Source organism: Penaeus vannamei, chromosome 23 (genome assembly GCF_042767895.1).
Source record: "Penaeus vannamei isolate JL-2024 chromosome 23, ASM4276789v1, whole genome shotgun sequence".
Taxonomy (NCBI): domain Eukaryota; kingdom Metazoa; phylum Arthropoda; class Malacostraca; order Decapoda; family Penaeidae; genus Penaeus; species Penaeus vannamei.
The window spans coordinates 27,615,415-27,627,724 of NC_091571.1; the positions used below are offsets into that span (position 1 = coordinate 27,615,415).

General features: G+C 40.6%; 2 protein-coding genes across 2 annotated transcripts in view; one reads left to right on the plus strand and one right to left on the minus strand.

Moving 5' to 3' along the window:
• LOC113817388 (ionotropic receptor 21a-like) overlaps positions 1-2,885 on the plus strand; it is a 10,790-nt gene extending 7,905 nt beyond the window's left edge. Inside the window, exons 9-12 of the mRNA XM_070137474.1 lie at positions 396-661; positions 1,166-1,303; positions 1,928-2,114; positions 2,421-2,885. Of these exons, the coding sequence (XP_069993575.1) occupies positions 396-661; positions 1,166-1,303; positions 1,928-2,114; positions 2,421-2,702 (873 nt within the window). The 3' untranslated portion in view covers positions 2,703-2,885. The remainder of the gene's footprint in view (positions 1-395; positions 662-1,165; positions 1,304-1,927; positions 2,115-2,420) is intronic.
• A 787-nt stretch (positions 2,886-3,672) lies between these two features.
• Positions 3,673-11,837, minus strand: LOC113817389 (ionotropic receptor 21a). The gene is made up of 12 exons (XM_070137544.1): positions 11,688-11,837; positions 10,320-10,438; positions 9,580-9,684; positions 9,166-9,398; positions 8,958-9,086; positions 8,598-8,787; positions 7,843-8,079; positions 7,054-7,319; positions 6,096-6,236; positions 5,401-5,565; positions 5,127-5,148; positions 3,673-4,311 (listed from the first exon to the last, which is right to left on the minus strand). Exons 1-12 carry the CDS (start codon positions 11,797-11,799, stop codon positions 4,030-4,032), a joined length of 2,001 nt encoding a protein of 666 aa, XP_069993645.1. The 5' UTR covers positions 11,800-11,837; the 3' UTR covers positions 3,673-4,029.
• Positions 11,838-12,310: the final 473 nt, after the last annotated feature.

Genomic DNA, 12,310 nt, shown 5'->3' on the forward strand with positions numbered 1-12,310 from the left:
ACAAGATTATGTGTAACTACCATTCCTTTCTTCCCGTGAAGCCAGTGTTAATCCTAGTTAGCTCTATTATCTAGGTTGCGTAATCAAATGGTTCTTGTTTTAGCTTCTTAGAGTGAATGGAATCGAATAATTGTCGGGAAGAGTTGTAACATCTATAACATTGTTGCTGAATTACTCCTTCTTATCGGGAGTTCTAACATCTATGATATTTTTGCTGAAATATATTTTCTTATCGGGATGAGTTATATCTATAACATCGTTGTTGAATTATTCCTTCTTATCAGGAGGAGTTGTAACATCAATAACATTATTGTTGTTATTCCTTCTTATGTTATTCCTTCTTATAACATTGTTACTGGATTATTCCCTCTTTGCAACTGCACCTAAATCCCCAGATCACGAAGGCGGGGGCCCGGATGGGAAGCCAAAGCATCAGAAGCATGCAGAGGCTGGTGCTGGAGGTGGCCGGGTCGCTCGTGAGCCAGAGTTCCTCAGGGCGAGGCTATGACACCTCCTCCACTCAGGTGCTGCTCGCTACCTGGCTCATCTTCTCCTTCATCGTCAGCACCGCCTACAGGGGAAACCTCACCGCCTTCCTCACCATTCCCAAGTACCCGGATCGACCTGAAACCCTCGAGCAGTTCATACGGACAGGGGCGAAGTAGGGGTTCATGGAAGGGTGATGTTGTGTAGCAGATGGTAAATGAGTGTGCGGGCATGGAATCCATTTTCGATTGCTAAGGAATGCTCAGTTTGTATAAACCTTTTATCAATATTTTTTTCTTTGTTTTCGACTCACATTTATGGATATAAATATATATATTTATATATACATATGTGTCTATATATACATATATATATATATATATGTAAATATATACATATACATATATACATACATATACATATATACATATATATATATAATATATATATAATATATATATATAATATATATATAATATATATATTTATATATATATATATATATATAGAGAGAGAGAGAGAGAGAGAGAGAAAGAAAGAAAGAAAGAAAGAGAGAGAGAGATGTATATATGTGTGTGTGTGTGTGTGTGTATGTGACTTAAAAGAAAACAAATAGATTTTGGAGGCGCTGATCGAAACAAAAACTATTTGTTAAAATTTCTGTCCGTCTCCTTCCCAGAGCGACTTACCCGCCCGATGTCGTTGACTTCTACAACAACTTCAAGAAATCGGATTCTTATTTATACACGACCCTTGCAAGTCGCATGACATTAGTCCCGAACTTCCAAGTCGGACTGCAAGAAGCTATTGATCTTGGGTAAGTCGGTTAGAATAATAAGAATCTATTTCATTCCAATTGTACTTACAGGCAGTCTATTTTATGGATGTTTTCAAATATCTTAAATCTAAGGGGTATAAACGCAAACACAGTCATAATCATGGAAACACTGACACTGTAGAATCGAAATAAAACCCGCCAAGAGACCCTTATCATACGTAGGAAAAATCAAAATTACATCCATTTTGTGTTTTGCTTCGTATGATGAGGATCTATCGACAGATTCGAAACGTCAAGTTCTATTTCGTTTCAACTGTTTCGACTGTTGATAAGTGTAACGCTCCCAAACCCATAACTACTGCTTTATGAAATCCTTAACAGTTTAAAAAAGTGAAATAATTAAGATTCTCTTTGTAGATTTTAATAGATTCCATTGTAGATTTTAAAATTAATGTTACGCTAATATTTAGGTGCAAATTTGGCCTTTTCAGTCATCTGTTAAATATGAATCTGTATATTTCGCTCTTCATCAAAACTGAGATGTAACACAGAGACCACAGGCTCGAAAGCAGGAAGGTAGGACGATTTCCAGACACAAAATGGAGGAAACACTGGCAAAATAACCTAAACTAACATAATTTCACCATCTATATTAAACTACAGCCAGGGTTACTTCTACGAGCGGATGTCCCTAAAGCTCGCGATCGAGGAGCACTTCACTTCCGCCGACGGGAGCACCAGGCTGTACGTGGCCGGCCAGAACATCCTGCCCGCCTACTGCGCCTGGCCCATCCCCTGGGGCGTCCCGTACAAGGAGAAGCTCAACCAGTTTATCATGGCTTTTCAGGCTGTAAGTGTCGGTGCTGGCGCGGGTCCGTAGGGAAGTGGTGGGGTGTTTACTTTAGGGTCGGTGTAAATATGTATCCAAGGAGGTAGTCTTTCTCACACAATGAGTAAGGATAACCTGTTACTTCTTCGTTTTGAGATGTAAGTTTTTGTCAATAAACTTGTCGACGTCATAAAAGTATAGGAACACTAATACAATTATACAGGAATATCTTGACTTGTATATATGTATAATATCTACCTTCCCTTTGTTATCCAAATGCATAATTAGCTATCCTTTTTGAGTTAGTATGAACATTTTGTCCCACAGGCTGGTCTGATCGAGAAATGGACCGAAGACATCCTGAAGGAGGCGCGCCAGGAAAGCACCGCCAAACAGCGCCGGAACGCAAACCGGAAAAAGGAAGTCCAAGGCACGGCTTCGGACGAGACGGACTCGGATGACGACAGCGAGGACAGCAGCAGCCAAGGCATCATGGCGCTGACCCTGACGCACTTGCAAGGCCCGATCTTCTTGCTGTTGCTCGGCCTCCTCGTCTCAAGCCTTGTCTTCTGCGTGGAGATCTTGGCTTCGTGGATTCTGAAGAAGTAACTCGCACAGCTGGTAATGGTTTCCTTCGATGTTGATGACGACTGGATAACGAACAGAAAAAAAATATTTGGCAAATATTGTTTTTCTGCTTCACCATCTCTCCTGCATTGTATTTACTTCTTCCTATGCTTACAAATCAATAAATCGTTCTTGTATGTTTTATAGCTTATCCAAATTTTAGTAGATTTATTTTAAATTTAATTCTTCTGTATTTTGCCATCAATCACTTACAACAATAAACATGATAAAAAGCACCAAAAGAGTATATTTTGTTCCAGAAACCTGTAATAGACGTATTTATGAGACATTAGACATAATCTTATTTTCAACAAGACTACAATGAAAAACCACAGAAAAGAATACACAGCACGTCTAATTCAAAGCGGAAAACAATGGCACATTTGTTAAATAATGCTTTAGCACCCTTGTATTATATATCGGCTCATTTTTATTATGAAACTGGTGATGAATTTAGCAGCTTATGCAATTCAGACAACAATGGTGGCTCGATTATGTTTGAAGGATATTTTTTTTTCTTTTCCGTTCTTTTGTTCTTATGTTCTATCTGTAAGTCTATCTTTAACTCAGTCTCTCTCTCTCTCTCCCTCTCTTACTATCTACCTATCCATCTACCTCTCTCTGCTTCTGTATCTGTCTGCCTATCTGTTTGTCTTTCTATATGTCTGTATGCCTCTCTCTCTCTCTCTCTCTCTCTCTCTCTCTCTCTCTCTCTCTCTCTCTCTCTCTCTCTCTCTCTCTCTCTCTCTCTCTCTCTCTCTCTCTCTCTCTCTGCATGTGTGCGTGAGAGAGGGAGAGGGGGGGGTGCAAATTTATATATCCAGTTTTATACGTACCTTTTATATCATAAGTTGATCTATACACTAATGTTTAAATTTCATTTTTTATTCTCTTTTTTGCAAAGGAAAAAACAGAGTGAAAGGCATAGGAAATGATGCGTTATATAGTTTAATGAGAATTTGAATCACGAGGAACAAACGGGGAGAAGCAATAAAACAATAATGCAATATTATGTAAATAATTCCTATATATATTCAGTTTCATATTTTATAACTTATGATGTTTGCGCGTGTGTATGTGTGTGTGAGTATGTGTGTGTTTGTGTGTGTGTGTGTGAATATACACACATATTGTATATGCATGTTCATACATCTATGTGTGTATTACATGTATGTATGAACATGTGTAGTCAACAGCAAGTCACTATCAAATGCGGGCCAGTATGAGTCTGCTACCGAAGCATACAAGGCATAAAAGCCGTTCAAAGCAAACGCCTTCTCGAACACCGCCATTGAAGCACCTTAGGCCTTCATCCGACCGAAGCGGAGGGCTTCCTCGAGCTCTCGCCGACCGCCCCGACCAAAGGCTGAAGGACCTCCAAGAGAAACACGACGGCGCCGAGAACAAAGCCCCCCGCGAGGAGGAAGATGGGACCCTGAAGGTGCAGGAGGGAGAGAGGCTGAAGGGCGCTTCTGCGGGTTCCCTTCTCCTGAACTTCTATCTGCTGCGTCTCCTGCTGGCGACGCCCTTTGAGGTACCGCTGCTTCTCCTCGTCCAGCGTGATCTTGCTCCAGCGCTTGATAAGGCCAAACTGTCGAGAGAAATGCTTGGTGTCGGTCTTCGTGGCATTTGTATTCAAGGTCTATATAAGACTTTCTATTTGTATTTGCACTCTTCTTTACTATGAAGACCATGCGAATATAAACAATGCTTTGTCATATAGTTCTTTAAATGAATATAAGGCTTATTCGAAAAAGATAAGGTTCAAGCACTTTTGAAATACCAAGCTTGCATGACCAAATGTATTATGTGTCAGATGATTCTCATAAAAAAGGGATTATGCAAATAGGACCCCTGAAATCAGGGCTGAGTTGCCGTTTTTTTTCTTCTTCCTCCTCTATTCTTTCTTCTTCTTTGTCTTCTCCTTTTTTTCTTCTTTTTCTTCTTTCTTCTTTTTTTTCTTCTTCTTTTTCTTCTATTACTACTACTTTTTTCTTCCTCTTCTTCTCCTTCTCACCCATCTTCTTCTCCTTCTCCCTCTCCTACTTACTCTTCTTCTTCTCCTTCTCCTTCTCCTTCTCCTTTCGTAAGAGTAAACGCACTGTACCGGCCATGTCCTCACCTCATGAAAGGCCAAAATACACCTATCCAGATTCCTCTTGAAGGGCATGTCGCGGTGCAGAAGCCAGGCAGAGTATTACTACTTTCTTATTCTTCTTCTCCTTTTTTTCTTCTTCTTCTCCTTCTCCTTCTTCTTCCCCTTCTTCTTCTCCTTCTTCTTCTTTTTCTTCTCCTTCTTCTCCTTCTCCTTCTTCTTCTCCTACTTCTCCTCCTCCTTCTTCTTCTTCTCCTCTTTCTCCTTCTCCTTTCCTAAGAGTAAACGCACTGTACCAGCCATGTCCTTACCTCATGAAAGGCCAAGATACACCTGTCCAGATTCCTCTTGAAGGGCATGTCGCGGTGCAGAAGCCAGGCAGAGTACTACTACTTCTTTCTTCTTCTTCTCCTTCTTCTTCTTCTTCTCCTCCTTCTTCTTCTTCTCCTCCTCCTTCTTCTTCTCCTTCTCCTTCTCCCTCTCCTTCTTACTCTTCTTCTTCTCCTCCTCCTCCTCCTCCTCCTTTCCTCAAACTAGACGCACCGTACCAGCCATGTCCTCACCTCATGAAAGGCCAATATACACCTGTCCAGATTCCTCTTGAAGGGCATGTCGCGGTGCAGAAGCCAGGCAGAGTACCCCGGGACGAGATTCTCCCTCACCACGTACATGGGCGTCGATCCGTCAACGTTGGTGAAGTTTTTGATGATCATCAGTTCCGTGAAGAGACGTTCGTACACGAAGGCTTCTCTGAAAGGGACGGATTTGAGCGAAATGATTGGATCTTGTGACGAAAAGATAAGGATGCGGTTTCATGATTTCTTGGCGATTTTCAGTTCTTGTGTAATGAATGATTTGTGTCCTTTTGGGTTCGTTATCTGAGATTCAGTTTACTTTTAGATCAAGTGGTAGGCTGTTAGGTATGGTATGCTCGTTTAGAAGGTCCATTATTAAACTGGTTCGTTTAGTTAGTTTAGTTTAGTTTATTATTAAACTGGCTCGTTCAATTAGTTTAGTGTAGTTTAAGTCCATGAAACTGGCTCGCTTAGAAAGTCCATGCGTGTATTTATGATAACTGCACATGGAATAAAATAATTGCACATAAAGACATACATTAGTGAATACATATACATACATACTATAATAAAACACACAAACACACATCACCAACATACACACAATAATAACATACCACACACACACATACACACACGCACATAATCTAAAAAGAGAGAGAAAAAATATTCCACCAACTCGCACCCACAGGCAAGCCAACCCACTTCTTTTTGAGTGCCTGCTGCATGCCCTCCAGGTGGGTGTCCACAAAGTACGTTCTCTCAATAAACTTCTTGGACATGCTGGAGTTCGATTCCTTGAAGGTCGTGTAGAAGTTCAAGCGAAGGTCTGAAGGCATAATAACTCTGCGAGGGGAAGATTGTGTTCCAGTGTATTGATTGTTATATTTCTTAATTCAAGTTTTTATTTATTTGATATTTAACTGTGTTTGTAGTGTTTTTTTTTTTGTTTTTTTTTTTTACGTATGTAGGGAAATCCAGACTGGAAAGTGCGCCACTTGTCACCGACTTCTCCCGGATGTCCAGATTTTTTTTCCACAGCAAGTGCGAGTGCGTTAAAAAACAAATTCCTTCTAGAAATACCTCTTTAAAATGCACAGAATCTGCCAAATCCAAAAATCAGAGACAACTCTTGATAAAATTCTAGTCCAGAATATATATATATATAAAGAAATCGATGACCAAGCAGCAAATGATACAACATTCTTACGATTCAGCTTACACCGGGCTTTAACGCGCTTGAGAATGGACATCACCCTTAAAGCTGGTGCCTCAGGAGCTCCGGTGCGCAGCTGGCGTACTCTCCAGACAGGGAAAAATGCAATGCGCGGGAATTGGCAACGATAATGGGGATGAAAATCATGACAATAAAGGCTGCCTTGTAATACGATTTTCTCATTACGATCATTCCTGCATAAAGATAACTAGAATAAAATCTCATTGGAGTTTTGGACATCCTCAATTAAATGTTTTAATAACCATCTTAATGGCTCACAAATTACGAAAAGAACGATTTCAATAAGATAAATGGGATGAATCCAGAGATAAGCAACAAAAGAGAACATGAGAAAATATGAAAAACAAAATGAAAATGTGAACGCAAGAATTTTCACTCAAAAAACAATATATTACCCCCGCTACGTGATAGCCAGCAACGCCTTACTTAGCGGAGGTCTGGAGGAGGTCCCTGAGGCCTTCGACCCGCGGGGGATGCTTGGGGATGGTGAGGAAGGCGGTGAGGTTGCCGCGGTAGGCCGAGCCCAGGATGAACGCGACTATGAGCCAGGAAGCCGCCAGGATGCGGGTCGAGGAAGCGGCGGGGAGGCGGAGCGAGAAGTTCTGGGCGAGCAGCGTCCCCAGCACCTGTTGCGCCGCCACCACGGGGCTGAACTTCCTCCTCGCTCCGCTTGCCATCCAGGGTTTGGTGATCTGCGAGGGAACGAGGGAGGAGGAGGGAGATTTGGTGTTGGTTTTTATGTGTGGAGTTAGCTATCCCCGTTCGTTTATTGGTCATTTTTGTCTTTCTCGCTCTTCCCTCCCCCTCTCTCTATCTATCTATCTCTCTCTTCCTCTCTCTCTCTCTCTCTGTCTTTCTCTCTCTCCGTCTCCCTCTCTCTCTCTCTCTCTCTCTCTCTCTCTCTCTCTCTCTCTCTCTCTCTCTCTCTCTCTCTTTCTCTCTCTCTCTCTCTCCTCTCTCTCCTTTCTTCCTCTCTCCTTTCTTCCTCTCTTCCTCCCTTCCTCTCTCGTCCTCCCTTCCTCTCTCGTCCTCCCTTCCTCTCTCTCGTCCTCCCTTCCTCTCTCTCCTCTCTCTCTTCCTCCCTTCCTCTCTCTCTTCCTCCCTCTCTCACTCTCTCTCTCCCTCTCTCTCTCCTTCTCCCGCTCTCTACACATACTCAAATATAAAATTCCAACACTACCCGGCATCAACGCAAACCTAAACCCTTATTCTCACCAAGAAAAACATCGCCGGCACTACCACAAGCAGCGCCATGATGGAGGCCCACACGCTGTCGCCAAGAGGGTAGTAGAGGTTCTGCCAGCGAGGCTTCAGCTCGGGCTTGGCCATGCAGAAGGTAAGCGTGGCTTCCTCGATCATGAAGGTGTAGTCGTAGCGCAGAGCCAGGTGGGGCAGGAGAGCCAGTTTCATTGGGCTGATCAAGGCTTGGCGGTTGAATAACTGGCTCATCAGCTAAACCAAGAGAATCGTGTATGAATTACAGGAACATGATTTTCACGGTTGATATGAGTTATGTATGATGTATGTATGTAGGTATATGGAATGGAACACAGCCACAGCGAGAAGGGACACAAGAGATCAATGACGATTTTGCCGAAGATCTTCCCGTTTTACTACTGCATTTAGGTTATCATTTTGCCCAGGGGAAGCAGTCAAGCGAAAAGACCTTTACATTATCGTGTATTTCCCTGCTCTTTCCTTCACTGTTTTGTTTATAACCTATTCGACGTAAATCTCACATGTGTGTAAGGACTGACAGGTTAGTTAAAACGAAAATTCTCGAGATGGTCTGGGCCAATAGAGTCGTCATCATCAAAACGATTGCAGCACGTAGATCTATTTTTTTAATCTATCACTAGAAATTCAGAGATCCTGCCTTGCCCTTATTCGCTGTGTACAATTGCGCGTGAGAATGATTGGTGGATTATATAAATCAAACAAGAGCATAAACAAAATATAGGCCTACTTACATCCGTAGGAGAAGAAGAAGGCAGTCTTTCGCCGATGGTGAAATTGAGGTGGTTGGCGATGGTGTCCAGGATGAGGAAAGCTCTGCCAGAGATCTTCGTCGATACAGTGCCATTTGGTGCCACCTTTTTCTTCTCCTCCCAATAGGGCGGGAAGGGCCACAGGGCCAAGGGGATGGGCGCGCCATGGAAGCTACGGGTTGTAAATGGATTGATGTCATTAAAATTTCCTTTCTTTTCCGGAAAAGTTGGCTGAAGCTATAGTTTTGGCTGAAGTAATATATAGATCATCCCCTATCTCAACGATTTCACTCTTGATAATTTACTCACAGATAAATCAAACTGCCCATCTTGAAGACTTACTCAGTGTACTTTTCTGGGAACAGCGGGTGGTGCGTCAGGAGTTCTAACCCTTCCCGAGGCGTCCAGGTGGCAACGCGCACCGTCTGGGCGCCACCTGGGCCGTACGGGAAATGACTGTACAATCCATACCTGGGGAATACAACAATAAATAGTTATTACTATCAATAGCCTTTCTACATTATCTCCACCTTCATGTCTTAAACTGCACCTCAAGTCAATCGTATCATCATCTTCGTTGAGCAGCATGGTGTTCAGCATGGACAGGACCCAGAGCTTCTTCATGAGAGCCAGGAACTGTTGCCTCTCGAGTCTCGTCACCACCAAGACCCTGTTCTCCCACACCGTCAGACGACCGTCGTCTGCCATCTGGGCGAAGGCGCTGAGGAAGTCGGGATCGTCGCTCGCCACGACCACGGTCACTCCCCTGGAAGACCTCCTCATCTGGTGCGCGGAAACAGCAAGGGTGTGATAGATGTATGAGAAAATGACTGTTATCATAATAGTGTTAATGATCATTATGATTATAATAATTACAATAATTATCATTAATATTAATATTGTTATAATTATCATTACCATCAAAATAAGTAATACCAGCATTCGAACATGCCTCTTTCCTTACCTTTCGAGTCAGTGTCACCGCGTGTTTCAGGGTGACGTTGAAGCTCTGATCTGGCAACACTTCCATGACAGCAACGCCAGACAGGCCTGTCACTTGCCCGAGACTCTAGGAAAGACGAGTGAAGGGTTTGTAGATTTAATGCAAACAAGGAAATGAAAATGAATAAATGGATCGATGAGAGAAGAGAAAAATGAATGAATAGATCGATGGAAGAAGAGAAAAGTGTATAAATAGATCGATGGAAGAAGAGAAAAATGAATAAATAGATCGATGGAAGAAGAAAAAGATGAATAGATAGATCACTGAAAGAAGAAAAAATGAATAAATAGATCGATGAAAGAAGAGAAAAATGAATAATTAGATCGATGAAAGAAATAAAATGAATAAACAGATCGATGGAAGAAAAGAAAATAATAAATAGATCGATGTAAAAAGAAACATAAAGAAACTGGACGAATGTTCAACATCCCGAAACCTTCAGTGCTCTTTGATCCCGCCTTCAACACTAATGAAATGCTACGGAATACATTCCTCTCTCTCTATCCCTCTTTATCTCACTCTGTCTCTCTCTATCTCTCTCTCTCTCTATTTCTCTCTCTTTTTCTTTCTCTTTATCTCTATCTCTCTCTTTCTCTCTCTATCTCTCCCTCTCTCTCTTTCTCTATCTATCTATCTATCTCTATCTCTCTTTCTCTCTCTCTATCTATCTATCTATCTCTCTCAGTATCCGGACTACATACCTCCAGGATGTTGTTGACGGAAGTGCCATCAGTGACAAGAAAGACGGAGTTATATTCTTGAGGAGCTTCTGCCATCACTGCGGCGACGGCGGCCCCTGCGTCAGGTAGCCTGCGCCGGTCTGTCAAATGACTGCACTGTTATTGGAAGTTAATGAAATGCATAAACTGACTGACGTTAATGTTAGGTAACTGTGCTGTGTTGCGATGAAGGCCAGATTATGTATGCCTTACGGGTAGCAAAAATTTAAGAGATGTATGTACAGAAGGAGTTGTAATAGGAACTCGAGTTGTCATGCGTCTAGATGTGTCTACGACAGAGTAACACAATGATACATTTTTATAAAGACAGTTAATGATGGTATTGGCAATCGCCGATGTACTAATTTCATAAGCACAATGTTTACTCCACTCCTAATATATATACATACATACATATATATATACATACATGTTTATATATATATATATATATATATATATATATATATATATATATATATATATATACATATATATACATATATATATATATATATATATATATATATATATATATATATATATATATATACATATATATATATATAAATATACACATGTGTGTGTTTATATATGTCTATATATTTATATATATATATATATATATATATATATATATATATATATATATATATATATATATAGTGTGTGTGTGTGTGTGTGTGTGTGTGTGTGTGTGTATGTGTGTGTGTTTGAAATATATATATATATATATATATATATATATATATATATATATATATATATATATGTGTGTGTGTGTGTGTGTGTGTGTGTGTGAGTGTGTGTGTGTGTGTGTGTGTGTGTGTGTGTGTGTGTTTATATATATATATATATATATATATATATATATATATATATATATATATATATATGAATATATATATATATATATATATATATATATATATATATATATATATATATATATATATATGTATATGTATATATATATATATATATTTGTTTATTTATCTATTTACTTATTTATTTATATTTATATATTTATATATATTTATTTATCTATCTATCTATCTATCTATCTATCTATCTATCTATCTATCTATCTATCTATCTATCTATCTATATATATATATATATATATATATGTATACATATATATATATACATATACATATATATATATATATATATATATATATATATATATACATATACATACATATATATATATATATATATATATATATATATATATATATATATTTACATACATACGAATGAAAAAAAGAAAGATCCTATACCATGATCCCAACCTCCAAGTCCTGACCCAAGAAGGGCACGACACCAGGTACCAAGCACACCCACCGGACGCAGGGGCCAGCTGGGCACCGGCCGCCTCCCTGACCGCCGCCGCCGCCAGAAGCACCAGAGCGAGACGCCGGAACAGCTGCCTCGCCGTCAAGGGTCCTCGCGCCATCGCCTCCTCTCGCCTCGCCTTCTGCAGCTAAGGGCGGACGCGCTGGGGTTTTAGGGGACTTTGGTTTAGGTTCGGTCGGTGGGTCAGTATCGGCGATTTTTTTTCAGCTGTGGTAGGGAGAGAGAGAGGGGGGAGGGAGAGAAGAGAGAGGGAGAGAGAGAGAGAGAGAAGGAGATAAGAGAGAGAGAGGGAGGGAGAGAAGAGAAGAGAGAGAGAGGGAGGGAGAGAAGAGAGAGAGAGGGAGGGAGGGAGAGAAGAGAGAGAGAGAGGGAGGGAAAGAGAGCGAGAGAGACGCATATACATACATGCATACATACACACACACACACAGATATATATGTGTGTGTGTGTGTGTGTGTGCATGTGAATTCATCGTATCAAATTCAAAGCAATTTAAATACATTTGTTGTATGGATATATCTGCTTGCGTGCTGCCATGCATCTCTTGCATGACTGATTTTTGGAAATTCGTTTTACGAAATTTTAATGTTACGAATTAACTTGGTTCTAA

Coding starts and splice junctions, on each gene's coding strand:
- LOC113817389 (XM_070137544.1), bottom strand. CDS start 11,799: ATGGCGCGAGGACCCTTGACGGCGAGGCAGCTGTTCCGGCGTCTCGCT. Junction 5,566..6,095: donor CAGCAGGCACTCAAAAAGAA/GTGGGTTGGCTT, acceptor CGTCCCTTTCAG/AGAAGCCTTCGTGTACGAAC. Junction 5,149..5,400: donor TTCAAGAGGAATCTGGACAG/GTGTATATTGGC, acceptor GAATCTGGACAG/GTGTATCTTGGCCTTTCATG.